This window comes from Zosterops lateralis (assembly GCF_965231275.1).
Source record: "Zosterops lateralis genome assembly, chromosome: 4".
In the NCBI taxonomy this organism is placed as follows: domain Eukaryota; kingdom Metazoa; phylum Chordata; class Aves; order Passeriformes; family Zosteropidae; genus Zosterops; species Zosterops lateralis.
This window is the reverse complement of record NC_139765.1, coordinates 20,570,756-20,593,925: the sequence shown is the minus strand read 5'-3', so window position 1 is coordinate 20,593,925 and position 23,170 is coordinate 20,570,756. Positions and strand designations below refer to the sequence as shown.

The following is a 23,170-nucleotide window of genomic DNA, read 5'->3' as shown; positions in this document are numbered from 1 at the left end:
GTCTGTGCCAGGGATCCCTCACAGGCTCCAGATGGGCAGAGCTGTTGAACCCGCCCTGACGTGCCATGAGCACGTTGTTAGACTGGCAGCTCATCTCTAAGCACACACACACGGTAGGTACTGGCTCTAACCTGTATCTATGTTCCTCTGGATGGCTACAATCAGAAAAGTAGGAACGTCAAGATCATGAGACTAATTCATTACACTGCAGTCAGCTCCTGAGCATTGCAAGGTCATGCATGCCAGGTGCTCATCTCAGTAGTTCTTTTTTTTTTTTTTTTTTTTTTTTTTTTTTTTTTTTTTTTTTTTTTAAATTTGCAGCATACAAACAACATTAAGACACACAGGACTTTACAGTAAACATAGATGCAGAAACTCTAGTCTACAAAATTAAGGCTGCAGCAGTACAGACACAATTCACTTGAACCTGAGAAAAATATCAAGAAATCCAGAAGGAATGTTTTGGACATTCCTTTCTGCTGTCACATCAGCTGCCATTTAACAACTACTGCACTGAACATACCACAAGACGTCTCCTTTCTTTTTTTTTTTAAATACATCAGAAATCAAAATGCAGTTTGTACCACCAACTGGTTTAATTCATATGCTAGCAGAAAGCCTTACATCTCTGCTCACTTGGTGGCATGTTCAATTGTTCATGCAGAATTTCACCCATCTGTTCAAATCAGATGCCCAGGCAAAAAAGTAGCACTTGAAGGATGCAACTAGACTTGTTCCCACTCTACCTGTGTCCATGTGCAGCAGCCTGACTGAAAGAGTTCATGTCACCTTGTGGAGTCATGGAAATGCCATTCCTGTACATTGTTCCTATCATGGGGTCAGCTCCTCGCTCCAACAGCAAACTGACCAGTTCAAAATTTCCTGCAAGGCAAGAGGTGCATTTTTACTTCTTTTAAAATCCAGTATTTTCTCACCTAAACCACAGATCCCAGCTGAAGAATTGTTGCAGTGGGAAGAAAAAGTAAGTCCTTACCAGCAGCTGCTGCCAGCTGTAAAGGAGTTTCAGAGTAATTTTCCTCTCCATGCTCTAAGGAACCTTCTACCTTTGCTCCAGCATCCAGCAACAGCTAGAAAGAAAATTCACCATTTAGAGCAACTGGGGGTATCACAGTCTTCAGAGTTCATGAACAGTGACAAATGAGAATCTAATGCTTCTTGTTATCTGCAAACCAGATACAATGGAGACACATGACATGCAAATTCTGCCCATTGTTTCAGAGGCAAATTAATTCCTTTTTTTTGCTCATTATATGCTGCCAAACACCAGAAGCACCAGTGTCCAACTTCAGAGCCAAAAAAGTGTAACCCAGTGTTTTTGAATGGGAAATGGGGTAAGGTCAGTGTTAGGAAGTAATGCACTGGAAATGGTAGAAAATTAGCCTGACAAGCATCCTTTCTTCATGGTCTTCTAGAAGCCCAGCACCATCCAAAAATGGACCAGATTTCAATTGTCTCCATCTTTTACATGAAAACATGGCCAAAAGAAAGGCAATTCTTAAGAACCAATTGCAGTAATGAGTCCAAAAGCTGTAGTCTCCATTGGGGACAGTTCCACGTAAGTAGCAACAATGCTGAAAACAAAAGTGGCCAAGGAGAGCAGGATGGAGCCTGTGCTCCAGACTCCTCTTGCCCACTTCTGTCTTAAGGCCTTCAAAGTTTTGGTGCTTGAGTGTGTTACAGACACAGCTGTTTCAAAGAATAAACCTTCTCAACCTCTGAGATGCCAAAGCACAAAACCAGCACATCCCATACAACACTTGGATGTGGTAAGGAGAGTGAGAGATTCTCCCCCTCTAGAGCAGCATGAGGGCTGTTGTCCACCTCTCTCCTACCAAGGCAGTAATTTTGTGTTTGCCAGAATATTACAGTGTAAGAAAGTGCAATGAATGAATAAACAAACATATAAAACAAGTGGTCAGGAAGGAGCACAAGGAGTTGTCAGACTTTCTTTGGTGCAACTTTGCTTTAAAATTGTCCTTTTTAAGCCTCATATTGGTTAAGGTTTGAACACCATATTCACTTTGTAAGTCTATCATGTATCAGTACACTCCTGAAGAAGCAGAAGTAACCAATATGAGTATGACAAGAGGATGCTGGTTTGAGATGGATGTAATTAGAACTGAAGAGGAGGAAAAAAAAAAGAACGAGATGCAGGTAGGGAAATACAATAATACCTGAACTACAGGAATATGTCCATGCAACACAGCAAATGTCAGAGCTGTCCAATGGCGGGTCTCAGGGTGGACGGATGGGTATTTATGAGCAGTACTGACAACCTATAAACAAATTAAAGTTAATTTTTTAAAGAGCTATATGTAACAAAATTCAACCTGCCTGAAAGCCAGGCATGTGAGGGAGTAAGTGAAATAGAAAACCTGGGAAAGGTGCTCTATAAAATGATTTGCTTCATTTTTTTCCTGCAACATTTTTCTCAATATTAAAACTGTTCATGCTGATTTCACAGCTTGATTTGAGATCTTACCAAATGAAGTCTTTTACCAACTACTGTAGCTCCATCTAAACCACTGGCCACCAGATTCTTTTGCACAAGGGCAAAACATTCATAGCTAGTTACAACAGCACACACTGGGGAAGTAAGGATGGATCAGGACACTTATAGCTAAGGACCACTCCCACTGACTTCACCAGACCAGGTACCAACAGCCCTGAGTTTTGGGATTGCTCCAGGCCCATCCAAATTTCTTTGCATTTAAATCAGTACTATTGTCACTGCTGTCATGAAAGACACATCACAAGCCCTAGTCGGGAGTTTGCAGGCATTCTTCCATGCCCCTTCTCTCTCATCAGAGAGAAAAAAATAAATAAAAAAAAAAGTCTGAGAAGTGATGGGGCAGAGCATCACTCCAGAAATGTTTAAGAAAATCTCTTTTTTACTGCCTTCTCCTGTGTGAGTTGAGCTAAAAGTGCTGAATGGTGACAGTTAAGAGAGATGCAAACTATAGCCTTAGAAAACAAAATGCTGTTCTTCAGATTGCTCCTTCTATTTTCTATGCCTTAGTGCCCGGTCCCTCTAATGTAGACATTGGGGAAGATGAACAACCATTCTTTGTTTCAGTTTTCCTGTCTTAAAGATGGGGTTATTAATATTGATGAGGTTCACAGAGCTGGTAGAATCTAATGAACATTTGCAATCCAAGGCTGCACACTCAGATGGAGTGTGACACTAAAATTCAAAATCTTGTTATTGATCTTCAGAGGAAGACTAAAATCAGAGTGAAAGTTGCACCATCTCTCTGTCTCACCAGCCAGATCTGCTTTCACTACCTTGTCTGAAGTACTCTTATCCATACAGGGGGGCAGGGCCAGTCATTAAATATTTGGTTCCATCACCAGCTCACATTTCCAAGGACCACATGCAGAAGCAGGCCCCCAGTCCCAAGGACAGGGATGAGGGAAAATCTGAAGACTCCATGCAGATCCCTTGCCAGATCTGCACCAGTACTAGGCTGTTACCACCCAGATCTGCCAAAGAGCGAGCTCAAAGGGCACCAAAAGGAGTGTGCTTGCCTCTGAATAAAGACACAGGGCTCCTTAGGGACTGCGGTTGGTCAAAAGGAAGAGGATTGAGCAGCTCAAGCCTTGGGGTTTGGGATGGGGAGCAAGAGCAGCAGAGCTTAAGTATGGGCAGGACCATGGCTCAGTGAATGCATCCAGCTCCTCCTCAAGCATGGCTCCCACCACTGTTCGGGGCAGTCCATGGAAAGCAGCAAAGAAAATTAAGTTATTTTAACTCCTTTGCTCCTTTCTTTTTCATTATTATTTTCAAGTCAGAGTTCTCTCCAACACAGTGCTTGCCAAAGACCTGTGGCTAGATAAGCTTTTAAGGACGAGATTGGCTGAGCAGCTACAGGTCCCACTGAGTACAGAGCAAACTGCAGTTTCTCAGCACATCTGGAATTGAGTCCATTTCCACTAAGGCCAGACAATCAAAAAGGGAGGTGCCCAGCATTTGAGGTTACTTTTAGAAACATATTTGCAAAGTAAAAAGGAGAAAATTATGCAGGCACCTGACAGAGTATTTATTTTTGTTCATGGTTGATTTGCCTTTTTTTTTTTTTTTTTTTTTTTTGCCGTAATTGCCAAATTTGAACAGCTGGTTGTGGTGTGCACAAATCATCTTATAATTGCATGCCATAATTATTCACAGTTCTTGTCCAAAAGTGTTTTCATTTGATTTTAGAGCAAACACTCTACAGCAATGAATTGGGGAGGTTCACATTCCTCACTGGAGCTGTTCTCTCACATGTCAGCAGTTTCAGGAAGACAAAACTGTTTAAATTTTTATTTGGTTCAAACCTGGAAGATTACTGGAGCAATTGGGAGGACAGCTCCTAATGAAAACCCATCCTAGGAAACAAATAATGCCACCTCACATCTGAGCCACAAGGCAGGGTTAAGGAAGAGATCAGCCTCCCTGCCCATCCAGTCTTTGGTCCGACTAGGGTGTTCAGTTACTGCAGCTTTGAGGGTGGTGTGCTTGACTGTGGGGAACTGAAATCACCAGCTGACTTCACAGCATGGTAGTAACACTGTCAGTTTCCTACGTGTGAAATAAGATTTTTTAAAAGTGCAAAATGTCTGTCTGAAGCAGTGACTCCAATTTATCAGCTCACTCAAGTCCAAACAGAACAGATGGAACACAGATAAGTGAAGCAGACAGCTTAATTTATTCATGACCTCAACAAACTGAAACTGGACTCATTAACAAATAACTCTTCCATGGATTTTCAAATGGCTCTTTAAAAATGTACATACCTGCATCGCACTGAGTTGGACAACAATCTGGTGGACAGATTGTCTGAGTTTGTGATGTGCATTCATCAATGAGACATTTATATTCTGGAAGCTTGAAGCTCCTCATCCAACAGTTTTTAGCCCAAGGCACTTTGTAAAACAAAACAATGGAACCTATATGGCATTTGTGTGCTGGGGATACTTACTTGGAACATCCATATGCATAGAAGTGCTGAGCTTTGGCAGGTTACCAGATGGGTGTTTCTTTTACCTTCTTCATTTAAAGTCAGCTGAGATTCAGTGAGTCCTTCTAGTAGCATTAGAGCTGTATTCAGGGCTAGTGCTAATTATTGCCTGTATGCATTTGCAGTGTGCAAGCACAACTAAATCACTGTTACATGTGGGCTAAGTCCAATGACTGGAGCCCTTCTGTGCAGTGAATCCCAGTGTTAACCTAATGCCATTTGATTTCACTGTTCATTTCACGTGGTCCCAATCCCAGATAAAACAGGTTTTTTTGCTTTTTAATTCTTGGGATTTTCGCTCTGCTACAGTTTCAGTTTAAGATGTAAACAAACAACAGAAAAAAGATACAACCAACAAAAAGTCCTCACCTCAGCATTCAGATCTGCTCCAGCATCTAGCAGCATCTGCACCATAGCCTCATCACCCCTGACACAAGCATACATCAGTGGAGTCATGCCCTAGTCATTTTTTGGAGTTAAAAAACAAAGGAATTGACAAATTTAACATACAACTCTCTTTGATTTTTAAAAACAATTATTTAACCATATATCATCAAGACTAACAGCATGTATTTAATGAAAGCCATTACCTCTGTTACAAATATGCCCCTCAGAGTAGCAAAAGTCAAACATTTTTGTAAAAATCTCCATTTTTGTTGTCACTTGTGCTTACTGCTTGTATTTTTCATGTTGTCTTCAGCATGGTGAGTCAAACTAGGCTTGCCAGCCTCACCTCCATCATATACTAAACTGAGCACCTTTGTCTTTGGGGTCCAAGCAGACATGTTTTCACCAAACCAACCATTATTTCCACTGGTATTTTAAAAAGACAAGTATTCTATTCAGTTTTCTATAATAGAGTGTCTTAAAATCTAACTTTTCAACTACTGAAAGAGCCTTTAAAACACCTCAAACTCCTTTAAAGTTCAGTCAGATCTGAGCATAGCTTTTTCAACATGGATACTGTAAAGGGCTGGAAATGTCAAGGCTTTGTATAGTACTCCCTAGCAAACATGGACTTAATTTTAAATGAAATGCCAGACAGCCTTGTTGCAAGTTGCAGGCTCTAGGAGAACATGGCCCTGCTTGGAGAAAAAGTAGATTAGGTGACCCTTCACTACAGTATCACCACAATGCAATTTGTAGGACCTTTTCCCTTATCACCTTTTCCCTGAAGGGAAGTACGGCTGTGGCTGTGGTAATGAGTCCAGATGAAACCATGAACAAAATTATCAAATCTAGTGCAAATCATAACAGCAAAATCTGCTTATTAAGTACAGTAGGGGGTGTTGACCAAAAGCCACCAGTTGCTTTGCAGTAAATCTCCTGAAGCATGCAGCTACTTCTGATGCATGTTTACAGCCTGCTTCAATGTCCCCCACTAAATCTGCTGTCAGACCACAGTCCATTTGCTCTTTAACCCAAGTGCTGCTATGAAGGGAAGTTATTTTCAGAGAAACTGGAGGTACCTGTCCAGGCCAGACACCGACCTGTGACACTGCTCTTCCTAGCAGGAGCCCAGCACCACTGCTTTTGCTGAACTACCCCAGTTTTCTTGTTTGTTTGAAGGCTTAAAGGTAGTGGGGGCTTATGTATGGAAGGGCTGCTCCTGCAGAGACAATATAAATTAAGATTTGTCCCTGCAAAGTCCTTAGATCCTTCCTGAAAGACATTGGAGCATTTCACAGGATCCAGTCTGCAGTGTACTCATGGAAAAGGAACTTGGGGCCTCACCCTAGGCAAGGAGAATTCTTGGGTGACTTGAAGCTATTTTCAAAGATAATTTGAAAGGATTTCAGCCACAGCCAGTGGCAAAACATTTCCTTTGGCAGTCAGTAAACACTATGGAAACAAACAGGACCACGTGAATTACAAAAAAATTGTGCTTGGCCTTGGAATACAAGGATGGGGTAGCAGCTTAAAATGAAATTTATGTTCCTACAACTGTTCTTTTAGTTTCTGTAAGTGGTGTCACTGGATAATTAAGTCTAGTGTTCATTCAGCACAAGGGCTCCTCAGATCTGTAGAAAAGAATCTGAAAACCCAGTGCTGGGGCTCCCCCTGCAAGACATGGCACATGGGCAGCCACAGAGAGGAATCCTGTGGCAACATCTGGAGCAAAAGCTCAACCTCAGAAACACACAAGATGTTCCAACCCTGCTGCAGCGAAAGGAGGACTTTACATTGACTAAAAGGGGCCCAGAATGTCATGCTGCAGTGTCAGGGTTTCAAAGAGTTAATGAGGATTTTAACCTCAACCCTTTTGCTTACAGTGCTGTCCGTGTTGCTTTTGCTTCTGCCAGTCTCCTCAGGTTTGCCCTGCAGCTCAGCCTTGTGCTGCAGCACCAATCACCCCCGTCTCTGCACGTGGGAGGAATGAATTTTTAATGAGCCCATCATTAGTGTTCGAAGCACACACAGGAACACAGTAACCATGTGTACAATCAACACAAAGGGCATTTGGCTTATGGCAAAATACAAAATTACTGTCTTTCTTTCAGCTTTGCATGACTTAGGGCTCTGTCCTGCAAGATGTGGGATCCTGCAAGATGTGGGACATTTGACCTAGCAAAACATTTAAGCACAGGCTTAACTTTCACTCAAATAGGATGTAAAAGCATATGTTCAGAGTTAAGCATATGATTAGGTACTTTGATGAATGAAGCCAGAGTGTTCCTGGTTTTAAGCCTGGATGACAGAGGAAATATGTTGTGAGAAGTTTCCAGGTTCAGACTAACTTAAAATAACAATAATTTTAAAAAGTATAATGTATGAACCTTGGAATAAGCAGTCCGATACTATTTTTTTGCATGAGGTATTGCCCTCTTCTAAAGCTTTTCTCAGATGAATCCACAATAGTGACTCAGACTGAAGCTACTGAACAGCAACATAACTCATTCCTGGAACAGCCTTCATCTCAGAAGACCTAAACCCATGAACGGTCCAGCTCCTGTCCCATGTAATCACCTGAGCGGTGGTAGCCACGTGGCTCGTGTCAAAAACGATGCCACAGCTCTGGGAACACGCAACGACAAACATTCATCAAGAACACCAGAAAGGTCAGGGGACTCTATTTCAAAATGAAAAGTTAGTATTCATAGCCATCATTTCCCTCTGGGAAGGGGGAACCACCTCAGTGAGCATCACAGTCCAGCAGACAGCTGCCAGTAGACAGCTGCAGAGGACAGCATTATCCCCAGACACAACCACCGGCCTCACAGAGGTGTAACTCCAAAGAAATTTAGGCTTTTCAACTGCCGGATGTTAACCACAATGACCAGCGGAGGCGTAACTGCAGAGACACTTTCCCATCTGTGAAGTCCATTGAAACTGGGCTGAAATCCATTAAAGAGCACCAGCAACTAACCATTTACTGACAGGCTGGGTGGTGCACATGAAGTGGTGACAGAACCCAGAGCTGTGTGCAGTGGAAGGTTGCTCACATCACAAAGCCCTGTGTCACAGCACTGTGCACTGCACTGAAACAGTTTTAAGTATTCAGCTCAACACTAAGCTCTCTTGGGATCTTCTTCTGCCTTTGCTCAACTCAGTTCACTGTTAAGAAGATTTCAGGGGATGCAGCTGCCCTCATGCTGAGTTACCTCAGTACTGGTAAATCAATAAAACTCAAAATGACCCCACTTAACATAGACATTCACCTGGCAGTGTTTTAACTCAATGCAGGGGAAGCACTAAGGTCCTGTCTGTGTACAGCTGAAAGCTAGGGCTCATTTCCTGTGACAAGCAGACAAAACTCTCCCATTTCACAGCTGCTTCTTTAAATGTCTATTCTGTTACCTGCTCGCTCATGCTGTTGATCCCATCCGGCCCCAGTAAGGATATGGCTTGCTTAACCAGATCCGTCCGGCCACAGTTGAGCATCCGGAAACCCAGGTCTTGCTTGAACTTGGCCTCGGTGGCAACTGCATCCAGCTTCCGAGAGGCACAGAAACAGTCGTCGATCCTGTAGGGTGAGAAACAAACTCCCTCAGAGGACAACCAGAGGACACACCTCCCAGGAAAATAATACTGTGCCCTGGTTTTGAAGGATTTAGGTCATGCACGCATCCATTCTCCTTTGACCTGCATGTGCAAGGGAAATGCTGAATGCAAAATGATAATGCAAGCTAATGGGAGACTGCCCTTGGTCTATCTTTCATGGGACAAGTTATACATTTCAATAAAAACTGGGGTAAAGAAGCACAGCTTTCGTTTGATTTTGTGTCCCGGTTTAAGCAATGCACAGTACATTCTCACATTCAAATTTCTCTCTGCATGGCAAGGTTATCCAGTTCCCCTGATCCCTGAAAACTTTCAGTGACTTCAGTAAGCTTTGAACTTACTTCAGATGGATGTGTAATTGCTGATAATACACCAAAGAGAAAATAATGTCACTCCAAACATCTTCAAGGATCTTACCAGCATAGTCTCAGTAACAGGGAAGCCTTTTTGGAGCAGAAAGTGCAAGTCACAGATCCCAGGCTGGCTGAGGTTAAGAGGAACCTCTAGAGGGCACCTGGTCCATGCAGGGCCACATGTACATACGACCACCACACAACTAGGAAGTAGGCAATCTTGCCAGGTAGTCATGGCAAAACACCACAAATCCTTATGGGCTGTGTCTAACAGATGAGATGTCATTCTTTTAAGGTCTTGTTCAAAAGATCTTCAAACTGTGAACTGACATCCATTTCAAATGAAAGAAGGGCTAGGAGTTTTTTAGCCAAGATGTGAATCCACAGCTCCAGAGAGAGCCAGGCAATTCAAATCTAATGTTTATCCAAATTGTTTTCATCTTATCAAAAGACAGATTTGCTTTGCTTTCATGCTGAGGAGTGTCTGGGGCAAAGGGTGGAGTCCAAATCCACAGCACTTTTGGTGTGAACTTGGATAAAGGACTGTTTGGAAAAGCAGCACTATAAATCTGCAGAAATTCTAGGTCAGAAAATGCGGGGCTACTTATGAAGGAAAAACAAAATAGAGATCAAAAGTGAAAAAGTCAAGCATACATCAAATATTTGTTTTCTATTTCATATGTTAAAAACAGCAACAAATTAAATGAAAAACAGGAACAGCACAACACTATAATTTAAATTTCTTCTTCAAAGTGCTTTATCAGACCTTTATAAAATATATAACACTGCTTAATATTTAACAGCACTATGCAACAAATATGCTGTTTATATAGAAGCAGTGGTATGCAGCAATAGCTACATATAGCTACATATAGCAGCTACAAAAAGCTGCTCTTCCTCTTTCAACAGAGAAAGGAAAGTGAAATGCAAAATACAAAGTGTTTTGATCAAAGCTTCTACAGGTTTGAAACTGGCATCTGATCTCAGACTTGCTTTCTGCTGTGCTGGGCCACAACCAGTCTGGAGGACACCAGATATTTTGCTGACGTTCATTCCACTGCTCAGTTTGGGTTTTGACTGATTAAAAAGCTCATGTCCTAAGAATGGGGAAAAAAGTATGCTTGGAGTATCACCACTCAGGGGAACAAGGATGGCATTCCATCACCACAGGATGACGCAAGATTAATGCAGAACACTCAGTCACAATAAACACACTTCAACAGCAATAACAGATTCTTCTCCAGCAACATGCCCACAGCAGAGAGGAAGAGAGCAACACCAGCAAGACTGGGTTTTCTGCAGTAGTTTCTGACTGAGTTTAAGTAAGAAAGCAAAACTAGCACAGATATATGCAGGGCTGAGCTCACTGACACAGAGATCCATGGGAGCAATAGAAGCTAAATACATTCACACCACATGGCATATTTCTGACACAAGAGCTACAGCAACATTTGGTCCTTGTACCCCCTATAGCAAGATGATGGAGATCATCTGTGCCCTCCTTTACGGCATGGCAAAGATAAAGCATGCTCAGAAGTTAGGCGGTGGGGGTTTTGATGCATAGAGGAGAGACCTCCCAGCTGCAGATGGCATTCCCAAATGATTCTGGGCTGGAAATGAGGTGGTTCCTCAGCAAAGTGCAGATATGGAAAGATCTAGACATCCTCTGCAGAGGTCTGTCTGCTATGAATCACTGTCTGTGTTAAGTCACTGGTTCATCATTTGCACTGAGGTATGTAACATACATTGAATGAAATGGGTCAAACTCTGACAGAGCTCCGCTGACGTCAACCCAGCTCAGTGCATGCAAAATGATATCTCATCACCTCCTCTTTTAAAAAAAAAGCCAGCCTTTGACCTGAGTTGCACACCCACAGAAAGGAGAAAAGAGGAACAAAGACCTATCTCACCTAGCCTGCATAGGCTCCCCAGATCTCTACTCTGGCATGGGTTCAAAAACCACCAGAAACTCAACTATGAACTGGCTCTGGTTTCCTGAAAGTGTGTCCATCTGCCTACTGTAATCAAGGAAGGAGAGCAATAAATTCCTGTTGATATTTAGTATCAGCAAATCAGTACTCCTCAATCAGCTTGGGGGACAAGTATCTTGGTCCAAGAGCTCCAGGGTGCTACAGCTGTAAAAAACAGTGCAAGAATAACATGGATGCAGAGGAATGCCTGGGCTGCACACTGGGTAGGACACTAGCACTGACAAAGTCTGAGCTCCAGAAAACAGGAAACCACAACTCAGTACCACTACCAGTGGCCCACTGCCTTTTTTATACCCCCAAGAGAAACACTCTGAGTTGCAGCCTCAATCTGTGGGACACAGCAAAGGAAACCATACAAGAAAATTTGATACAGAACACTGCCTGTGCCACCACTGTCAGATGTTGACTAATAAACTGAATAGTGATCAACTGGTGAGTTTATTAGAACAGGAACATGACATAAAGCAAAGAAGCAGAGCATGAAGAGAGAAAGCAACATCTTGAAAAGCCAGAGAGATGAATGAGTTAAGGAAAAAGAAATTTAACATGTACTGATAAAAAAAGCAGTGAAGAGACATCAAAAAATGATCAGGAACTACAAATACAAATAGAAGAGCACAGCATCACTTTTAACATTGGAGAAGGCCAGCTGGGAATATGGCATGGCAGACAGACTGAGCTGTTGCATTTCAAAATGAAAACTGGAAATTTAAAAAAACCCAAAAAAACAAAAAACCAAAACCCATCAAAAATCAAACCTGAGCCAACACAGCACTGCATTTTCTCCCAAGTTTTCACTGCATAATACTGAAGCCGAAGAGAAGCAGAGGGTGTCTGCTTCATATTACACTGTATAAGGGGACACTTTTCCATCATGGACACCATCCAGAATCATAAACATTAAAGAAAGCAAGATTAAAAAAAAAAAAGAGGAAGGGACTAGACTCCCAAGCTTGACTCGCTTGAGACTTTTTAACTTTGGACTGAAGCAAACATACTGACAAGCTCTGAAGAGGTGGGAAAGGGACAGGGAAAAGCTTGAAACATAAGGCTGATGGAGAACAAGTAAAGTCAGCTAAATATACAGGGTCACTCTTTAGAGTTGTGAAACCGTACCTGCTAAGCGAGGGAAGAGAGCATACGCGCATACAGAGTTGGAACCCTCCCCAGCTGCACTGTTAGTTCAGGACCCTTTTGCCAAAAAGTCTTTGTGATCTTTCCAAGTGCACAGAAGGCTGACACCAGCCCAACAGCAGGATGTCTCCTCCAAGGCCACCATGGTTTGTTGCCAGAGTCTGCCAGCCATCAGCATTCACACAGGTCATCCTTTCCCTAAGACCTTGCCCAGCAGAAATGGTGCATTTTCACTAAAGGGGCTGGGAAGGCTGATGGGAAGAACAGAAGATCATGGAGGGCTAATGCTCTTCTGCTCCTCTTCTACCTAGGGAGAGTCTCAGGAATGCAGGATATCACCACACCAGATTCTGGCTGGGTCAGGCAAACTTTGAGGTCTCCCAGAGGTGAAACAGTGACAAAGGTAGGACTGACCAACATCCTCTGAGACTGATAACCCCTCTCTCAAGACAGAGGCCATTCTGAACTTTCCTATTTAGCAACCTGTGGGGCTGGGCAGGCTGCTTGGCACAACTACCACTGCATAATTCTCCCATTCCAAGAACTGAGAAATAATATGTTTGAATTAATAATACACACTGATCATAGTCCTTGTGCTCAACAGCAAATTCACTTCTCTAATTCAGGGGTTCAATCACATAGCCTGTCAACTCCTTCTCTATTGTGAATTAAGCCAACAATTGCCTTTATAAATAAAAGGAAAATTAGAAACAAGTGAAATAATCTCAATTTTGCATTTGCAGTAAAATTGTGACCACATTTTTAAACTTACAATGCAATACAATTTTCCCCAAGTCCTCTTTTAATTCCTGACAGATACTACCTGTACAGCTGTTATCTTCAAGATCATTACAGTGTTGCCATTGCACATAATTAAATGGACTGTGGCTTTATATGGGGAATGCCATGGTAACATTAATTATTTGCAAATGGTCACTGTCAAACTCTGCATGGTGACCATGACACTCCATCATACTCTGAAATACTCAAATCTCTGAAAGGAGCTAATCTTCTTCATTTGTAATGGGTCCTAGCAGTACAGTAAATTGTTTTTCTTTTTCCAAACTCACATTATAAAAACATAATGCAGCACTTCTATAGCAGCACTTTAAACACAAGGGATGTTGGGTTTTTTTGCATTTTCACTCCGACTGGCTAAGAGAGTCTGTGTAGATCTTTAACAAGTTACTCATGGGTTGAATACATTTGGGAAAACAGATGATTCAAAGGCAAAGTGTTTCCATCATAACTGGTAGACGCAGCTGATTGAAAAGAAATGGAGTGCAGTCTGTGATGAGCAGCAGGACAAACATTCCCCTTGGCTCAAATGAACAGATCACTACACTGACAGCTGAGCATCAGAACCTCATCTGCTCACCTGGGACTCTATCACCAGCCCTTTAACTAAAAGAATGATAATCTGCTAATTAAGTCCATCTTTTTAGCTTTGTAGAATTTATCCAGTTTGTCCTAAATATGAATGAGGTCTTGAGTCAGAAATTATAGTTCATCTGGTTGGAAGCCTGGAAGGAGTCACATTTTAGCCAGCAATATACATGCATTTGCAATGCTGAATTTCTTGAGGTCATGGATTACCATTTTGATCTAGGCTGCACAGCCCATAGCACAAAAGGGTCCTGTTCCTTGCCTGGGGCCCTTCAGTGAGACTACAGACACAAACAGCAAGATTGGGAGCAGCAGACAATTTGATTTAAATTTGTGAGCACTCTTTATTCCAACATGGTGATTTAAAAAGCACTATAATGCTGATATCAATAGAACTGCAATATAAATACCATATTGAGACAATTATTTGCATTTTCGGTTTTGGAGAGAGGAAAATGTAAGCACAAACATGTTGATCAAAGTGATGAAGAGCACACTTTTCATTGCAGAAATAGAATGTATCCATTCATTTTAATCAGGAGCTAAATACAGACAAGAAAAAAATACTCCAGATGTTTATTATCAACCTCTTATTCTTGTCAAAGGTCTGAGAATACAAATACTGGAAAAAACATTTAAAAAGTGATGTGACTATCAAATCAGGGCCTAAATCTGTATTTCAAAACAGTCTTAATACTCCAAATCTGTGTATATAGGTCAGGAACCATGTTCAAAATTAAATCTGAGCTCAGATTTTGAACAAGGCCACAGTGCCATAGGAGAGTTTCGGTACAGACTCATCTTTCAGATAAATAGATAGCACAAGTCTTGTGCTTAATGAATGGAAAATGGTGTGTTATATGTATCTTGATTATTGTTCAGGAATGCAATATAGGGACAGGTAATATATTCAGGGATGCAGAAAAGGGGCAGAGCATATTAGACAGCAGTAAATGATGTTGCTTGCAATGAGAAAAAGAAGGCTGGTTCCTAAAGCCCATTAAAATGCAAGTGTATTCTGCCCTAAAAGTGAAGGAGAACATGAGGCCCCAGTCCTCCCCTTCAATAATTTTTTTATTACTGCTGTCTTCAAGCAGACAGTTGGCAGGACAGGTTCAGATTCACCTCAGAAATCCGTGCTTTACCTAATAAAATCTCCTTCATCTGCTGGCACCATCTGCCCCAAGGGACTGCTGGATTTTGTCAAGTAGCTTGTTTGCTACTGCTCACATTTTTGTATCTAATTACAGCAATAGCCATGCCTGGTATTAAAAGGTTAGTGAAAATTTGTGAGAAGAAAAAGGACATTCAAGAAGCTGGGCAAACACCGACCATTCCTACTTGAAGGTGGCTGTATCTAATTAAATAGCAGAATTTCTTGGCAATTTTATACTCTCTCTCTTTCTCCAGAAACTCGGCCCCTTTACCCAACAAATTTTAAGAGAGAAGGAAGAGCAGTGGAAATATTTTTTTCTGTTTTCTAATCTCTATTTACTAAAGTCCATTTATATTTCCATGTGCTAGTACAAGCACAAGATTTCCATAAATAGAACATTCAATGCAACTCTTCTGCCTTCACTTTCAAGTTAGAATTGCACACATGCATATAGTAGTGGGATGACACAGCAAATGGTATAGACTACTCTGAAACAAAAATATAAATCTTCTCTTTACATCACTGTATTTTCCCCTTTCCATAGTGTAAAGCAAGTTCTCTAGAATGCACCAAGGATACTCAAATAATATTTGAGATTGATAATCCAGTTTTCCTAGAGAGCCTTCTTTAAGAGGGATGGTCCCAGACAGAAAAGCAGACTTAGGTATTTCCCAGACAAGGCTAATTGGTGATCAGGACTGATTTTCAATTAAAGAGAGATTTTCTAAGGCACTCAGACCCTGCATTTGCCCAGAGACCATTCTGGATCACAGCTTTAAATGCAAATCTGAGTGTTGGGTGAGCCTCTGAAGGGCATCAGCTGAGGGAACACATGGGACTGGAGGTTAATAAACCTGGTCCTATGCTGCAGCAAGGCTTGGAGACATCTACACCTTCAACCAGAACTTACCCACAACCTGCTAATACTCACATACTCCTATGTCCATATTGACCTTTAAGTAGTGTATTTTTCCTTCCGAAGTGTTTACTCCTGATGTATTTCTGGAGAAGAGCCACAGGTTTCCTCAGCACACACTTTGCTCAGCTGAATGAGCCCCTTTCTTCATGTTTTACTCCATGAGAACATTTTGTTAAAAAAACAAAACATCCCAGCCCATTTCTTTCCTCTTGGTCCAAATGGAATATTTTTTTGACCAGGACACAGGATTTGTGCTTTCACATCACTTCCTACCACTTTCATGTGGCACCAATAATTTTCTGTTTCTACTGGAAATACCTCTCCTAATGCAGCCTCCAAATGCTTTTGCTTTTTTCTTGGTTGAGAAATTCATTTTTGTGGTTTACAATCATTCTGAAATTAAATTCTGCTCCACAGCCTTTATCACCACCTTTCCAACACTCTGCTCTCAACATAGCATATACTAGGATGCATATAGAGTATATATGTTACATATATACACTTGCAGTTTGCATATTTTTATTAAAAAATAAATATTTGCCTTCCATTTTTGGAGAACTGCATTTCCATTTGTGGAAAACTGCATTTCATCCCATTTATTTTGTCCCAGCCCTCAAGGTCATCCATTTTTTCCTGGATGATTTCCCAAACTTCATCTGTCAGGACAATGCCTCTCAGCATCATGGCATCATCCAATTTTAACTTCACGAGCACGCTGCTAAGATTTGTGCCAAAACCCTTTCCGAAAATTAAAAAATACCAGTTTTTAAGAATGAGAGCTGAAGGTCCCTGCTTGCAACCCCTTCTCAGCCAATCCAGCCCTTGCCATCTCTCTTGAAGCCTGCCCCTACTCACTTTCCAATTTCCTTACTAACCCCCATCTTCTTGTCTTAATAGATCCCTGCATGGACTGTATCAAATCTTCACTCAAGTCCAAAAAGATGCAATTCCACTGAATTTTCTTGGGGTAGAAAATCAGTTATCTTTTCAAAAACGTTATTAGATTAGCCTGGCAAGATCTATCTTTAGAAAATCTGTGTCACATTTTATCCCATTTTTCCTTCAACAACATGTCTTTAATCAGTCTTTTCTTGAAAAAACATTCAGAGGCCTTGCTTTAACAGCCTGGAATTTTCCTTGGATCATTTCTCATCCTTTTCAACTGTTGGGCATTTCAATTATTAATCATTAGAGTTATGGCATCACTCCAGGCTTTGTTAAAAATACTTCCCTCTGACCCCCTGATTTTGTGAGGCAGCTTTTTCTCATCATTGGGATAGAGGTTATCTGGTCATCCTGACTTGACTGCATTAAGCTGCATAATTTTATTTTCTTTTATTACTGTTTTTCCATTTTCATAATCTTGTTGCTGATATTTGCTTTTCCGTTTCCAATAGGATTTTTCCCCCCAAACCAGAGGCAAAGCATTCCCTTAAGTTCTTGGGTCACGGCCTCTGTTGGCACTGCTGCACATCTCTCACAGGTGTTCCAGCATCTTTACATCCTCCAGGATTGGCACAATATATTGCCACCAGAAATGAAGCCCGTGACCCTGATGAGAGGCACAGCAGCCTTTGAGCTGAGCAACACAGGATGCTCCTCCCTTTCTCTGTTTCTCTGCCATCAGCCTCCAGCCCCCAGATGCAGTCATGCACCAGAGATCCTCCCCACCACATGTGTAACACACTGGGGTTTGTTTTAAACACACATCCCACAGAACAAAGGAAGGAAAGATGTGCAAAGAGCTTCTTGTGTTTAGCTGAAACAAGGGGAAACGTATCCCTTAGAGATGTGATGATGAGGAGAAGCCAGCATCTGTTTGCAGCCAGATAGTGCCTGTGCAGGCTGAGGAGTGATACTACCTTATTACCTAATAGAAAGACAGGTCAACATAGTTTTTACCACCAGGCCCCTTTCTGACAACAAATTACCTTCATTCCTGATGCCTTCATTAATAAAAAGGTCTAGAATAGGGAGCAGAGTATCCTGTTCATGATTCATGTCAGCAGAGAGCCACCTCAGCTGACTACATCCAGCTGCCTCAGGTGGCTCTTGTGCTGTCCCACTGTGACAATATCTTGGACACAACTTGGGTTTCCATCTCAGTGAGCTGTTGTGCATCCAGCACTCAACCCATCTGTGAAACCCATCTCCTTGCAAAAGGTGGAGACAACTGGTCTGTCTAAAGCTTTCATGCAGGGGTTCAGTGCTAGTAAAACTAAAAACACACCACAACACTTTCACTCCTGGAGGAAGGTGAACGCTTACATCCCTGCTCATCTCCCAAAGCTGGCAAGAGGGAAGAAACTTTCTGGCACATCTGCTGCTGTAAAATGAAAAGAAAACAGGAAGGAGACAGGCAGATCCTGACTGATTCCAGCTTCCTTCACTCCTCTACTCAGAGCAAGAGCAGCTTCTCTTTCAGGAGAGGAAAACATTGCCAGAAACTAAAGGGTGATGGGTTTTTTTAAAAGGCTCAGAAAAAGGGCAAAAGAGAGGAATGAAAGGCAGGAAGAAAGCAGGGATGATTTATAAAGCCACAGAATGGGAACCTCGCTGCTGTAGTATGTGATTGTGCTGGGAAGTGTCACAAGGATTTGCAGGGAGACCTCCATGCTGTAGTTCAGGTAAGAAGCTAAACATCTGGGTTTCATCCGAACTAATCCAGAACTTCATAGCCTTTGAGATCCTGCCAATCTCTCCCTCTCCTCATATGCATGTTTTTCCAGTGTGGAAGCTGACTTTGCTTTATGCATTTGCAATGACAGGCTGTGAACCAACACTGTGGAATGATGCAGTATCACCTGGGACCATGGGAACTTCTGGGTTCAGGTGTCTGTTTTAGGAACTAAAGAAGACAGTGACAAAAAGCCTACAAATTGAACTATTTTCAAGGTTCTACTTAATAAACCTTTCCCACAGAAGTCACAAAATTTATTAAGCTAATTGCACTTAAAATCCTTCCAGCTTCCCTTCATCATGCAGCTTACTTGAAAAGCCATCCTGTGCAAAGTCATTGTATTCCCTCCCCCAGTGTTAAAATTTATGGAATTGAGGCTCCTTGAGGAGTTAAGAGTTGGAAAGGCACCCTCCCTAATGGGGAGGAGTGAAGGGCTGGCATTTGGCTTATGAAAATCAGGAGTGCTGAGGGTCTACTGAATACAAATAATGAATTACAGGCTGCAAAGTTCCAAATTAACATCCTGATGACTCATATTATTCTTCAGAAAAGCTCAGTCTTCCCTTTGATCTCAGGATTACAGGCAGCCAGAGTCCTATTTGCAGCTATGCAAAGAACCTGCTGCACTACACCAGCAGTAGGCACAGACCTCAAAATAAAACCCAAGGTACTTGAACACTCATCTGCCAGCACAGCAGAGAGATTGTCATTTTGGGACATCACTGGATGAATCCAGCCTCTGCAGTCAAATACAGGCACACTGCACAGGCTAGTCTCTATAAAATCTAGAATTTGTTTCAGGAATAGTTTTCACTTTTCATTCTCATCTAATTAATCTCAGGCCATGCTCTTCATGCTCATTCCCACTTTTAAGACAAGCAGGACAACAACAAACATTTGTATTCTTTATGAAATGAATTCTTGATGGCAACCTTAAACTAAGTGCTGATTTGTTGCCCATAATTAATACATTCTTCTGCAGTATTATACAACTCTCCACAAGTTCCAATTATTCTGAAAATTCCTAATAAAAACTCAAATAGTGTAAAAATTAATGCGATTTATATATATACTTGTGTATACATATACATACAAATACACACCTACACGCTGTCAAAATAAAATTTTGGGTCATATATTATGGGGTTTTTTTAATCCACAGATATTTTACTGTATTCTACCTGAATTTTTAAGACAGGGTATATAGAACAGGAACATTACTGCCTTATTTGCAATCCTGCCTAAATACTTGGAGAGGTATTAAATTAATTGTGCCTTTTCAGAACCAACTGTCAGGTCTTCAGACAGTGTGTAGTACTTGTACCTGTAAGTCCTGACATTTCAGTAGAGACACAGAGTGTAGCACTTCTGGAAATGAAGGCCATGGTGAGCACACCAAAGGGAAGCAATTACAGCCAAGGTTTGAAATCTGAAATGCTCATGATTTGGCTTTTGAAATTCCATATATTTCTTCAATTAAATATTGAGTAGCTGTGACTATAAAACGCCTATGTAGATCTGGGAGTAAAGTATACTCTCTGGTTAAAGAGCATGTCAAGGCCAGAATCAACAGAAGGCAGCTGCTCCCATGCAGGTTGTCACAGCTAATCACGTAAATCAGCCCCCAGCATTCTGTGTTGCAGGAAAGAATGCATCTACTGCTATATCAAGAGGCAGACTGCTGAAAATTTGGGTTTCACTACAAATTTGTGAAGCAATAGCAGTGAATCATTTCTGCTTTGGCAGATTCAAAATACTTTTTCACATGAGCACCAAAACCAAACATTTATTGACTCCAGAACAGTCCTAGAACATACTTTTATCCAAGTACACAATAATAAGGCAAAACAGACTCTAAAAACATATCCTGGCAATAAATACTTAAAGACTTCATTAGAAAACCAAAAGGTCACATCCGATACACAAAAAAGTCAAATTATCTAGGCTGACATTTACACATAATTTGAACTGACATTAGCATGAAAAATATAATTTTACTGTAAGAAGTAGTCTTACCTCTAAGTTTAAATGTGGCCTTTAAGCATTAATGCTGAAAACAAAGCCCTGAAAAATATCTGCAGCCCTACCAATTACATTTCAGTATTTTATAGCAAAGCAACGTGAATCAGACAATTAGCAGAAAGTTTCAGCCCCTCATTAGCTGACCTCATTAGCAAGCAGACCCTAATAGGAAGAGGGGGGAAAAAAACACCACCATGTAAGCTCTGATGAGCAGATTATGGGCTCGATCCAGCTGTGATCAGGCACCCATTACCATGCAACCAGCTTATCCACGGATGTGAGCAAATACCAGGAGCTGATTCTGCAACACATACAGTGAGAGCCAGAGCATGCCTGCGCCTCCCCAGGCAACAACAGAGCCCCGTGCCCGCCCGCTGCTCCCCAGGAAAGAGAGACACATTCTGCACAAAGCAGTCGATCTGCATTCCAGGGACTTACTTTAACTGTCGAGGCTCGCAGTCAACTCCCGGCAGCAGGAGCCTGGCCGCCTGCCGTACGTCATCGCTGTCCACTGAGAAACTGCGCCGGTGCCCCGCGTGAGCCACCGCCACCCGAATCCACTCCATCAGGGGAGGCAGCACGATGAATGGCCTGCGGGGGCACACAGAAATCAGCGCCAAGGCACACGAGCATCATAATAACAGGTAGAGAGAAGCAGAGAGCAGGGGGGTGCGGGTGTGTGCGTGTGCATATATGTGTGAGAACATAAATATATACAGAGAGAAGGAAGCAAGGAAAACAAAAGAATGCGAGAGCAAACCAACTCAGCAATTTTCAAACAGGTCTAAATCAAGATGCCTCATCCTGTCCCCAGGCCAGGACTATTTGGAGAGTGAGATTTATGAGCCATGCTCATCCATGGGGCTCTGCGAGGTCAGTGCACCTGACTGGCAAGCCCTCCTCCCATCCTTCACATAGTGTAATCCCAAAAAGAGGTCAGGAGTCTGGCACAGGACCATGTCTCGCTCTGGCTGATGCACTGGCCTGGGTTCACTCCCCTGTCTCTTTGCAATAGGGACAGGAGAATGGACCTGGGCAGAGAGAGGGGATGCCCCAACACTGAGACACCAAGGATGGAGAGGGAATGCTGCAGGAAGTCTCCAGGATCTCCTGCCAATGCAATGGGCACCTTGTGCTCAGTGATGAAAGTGGGAGACTTTGTGGCCAATGTGAAGGTTAGCTGTGAGCGAGGTCAGAAAGCAGAAATCAGACTGTTTGGTCTTACTTTTAGCAGCATCAAGCTGCTACACCTTCAGGTGCCAGCTGCTCTGCCAACAGCGCAAAAACATACAAAAAACTGCCCCCAAAAGTGAATGCTGGGATTCTGGGCCACACCCCCACAAAGTCTGGGCGCTATCAGAGACATGGTCTTTCACTACACAATACCTGGACAGCCCCATGTCCCAGCAAGAGCTGCCCAAGCTGTAGATGAAGCATGCAGCACACAGTTCATTCCATCTATGCTAAGAATTATTTGAGAACCAAGAGAAAGATACCAAACCATAAGTAAAAACCATAGCTTCAAGTCCTGATTTGGAAGAAAACTAATAAAATAACTGCAGCTGAACACCTTGAAGGTCACTGCAAGTCTCTTGCTTGCCTTTCCTTCCGCGGTCCCTTTTCATGGAGGAAGGGGAAAAAAAAGTCTGCATTAGGTGCAGAGTAGGCAAATATTTTACATTTTAAACGTACAACTTTACCTCAAAAGGATCTACTCTGAGAAAAAATATTTAAGAAGATGTTGATTCTGGACTATCCTTTTCCGATTTATAGCTCTTTATGCATTTATTTCGCTTTCTGAGGACTTGGCTTTACATAGCTCTGATATTAATATTCTTGAGGGAGGATGAGATACTTCAGAAGTGCTGAAGGACAGAGAAGCCCCGAGGCCACTAATTCTCCCTAGGACACCGGGTTCCCAAATCTCACAGGGAAATGAATAACCTCTTTTTGAAATATGACATTCTTTGGCTGAGTTGCCACTTCCATCATTTTTCTATTTCAACACATCACCTCAAGACCAGGCTTCTGTGTCCAAGGCTTTTGCTCTCCCCAGACCTGCCACGGCCCCATAAGGAGGCAGAGAAGGACAGAAGATCATCTCCCACAGCTCACATGAAACCATTTCCTAACCCAGCTCATTTGTCAAGAGGGTGGTGGGAGCCAGGGGAGGAAAAGGGGGGAAGCAGGGGTGTATTTATTCCTGGAAGGTGACGGCTTCCCAGGTCATCTTCAGAGCAGAAGGGACCCTCTTTTGAGGCATGGAACATCTGGGAACAAGTTATCAGTGGGAGAGTTTTTTTATCACTTGCTGAGCAAACAGCAGAAAGGGAGCTGCAAATTGCACTGTAAAACTGCATGTAGTTACAGATATAACTTGGTTCTAGGAATACAATTAAATGAAAACTCAGTTCGAGGTTATATTTTGCAAGAGTGAACACAGTTTGGATCAGAGAAAAGAAGACAGACTTGTACAGGGCCTTCCCGTAACATCTGCTGGGCAAAC

At 42.2% G+C, this 23,170-nt stretch overlaps 1 protein-coding gene across 2 annotated transcripts in view; it reads right to left on the bottom strand.

The window, feature by feature from the left end:
• ABTB3 (ankyrin repeat and BTB domain containing 3) overlaps positions 1–23,170 on the bottom strand; it is a gene marked incomplete at its 5' end in the record, with an annotated part of 191,772 nt that overhangs the window by 32,484 nt on the left and 136,118 nt on the right. For both annotated transcript variants that reach the window (XM_083859561.1, XM_083859562.1), the window contains 6 exons: positions 747–882; positions 995–1,088; positions 2,196–2,297; positions 5,391–5,480; positions 8,820–8,985; positions 21,103–21,255. In XM_083859561.1, the coding sequence (XP_083715687.1) occupies positions 747–882; positions 995–1,088; positions 2,196–2,297; positions 5,391–5,480; positions 8,820–8,985; positions 21,103–21,255 (741 nt within the window). The remainder of the gene's footprint in view (positions 1–746; positions 883–994; positions 1,089–2,195; positions 2,298–5,390; positions 5,481–8,819; positions 8,986–21,102; positions 21,256–23,170) is intronic.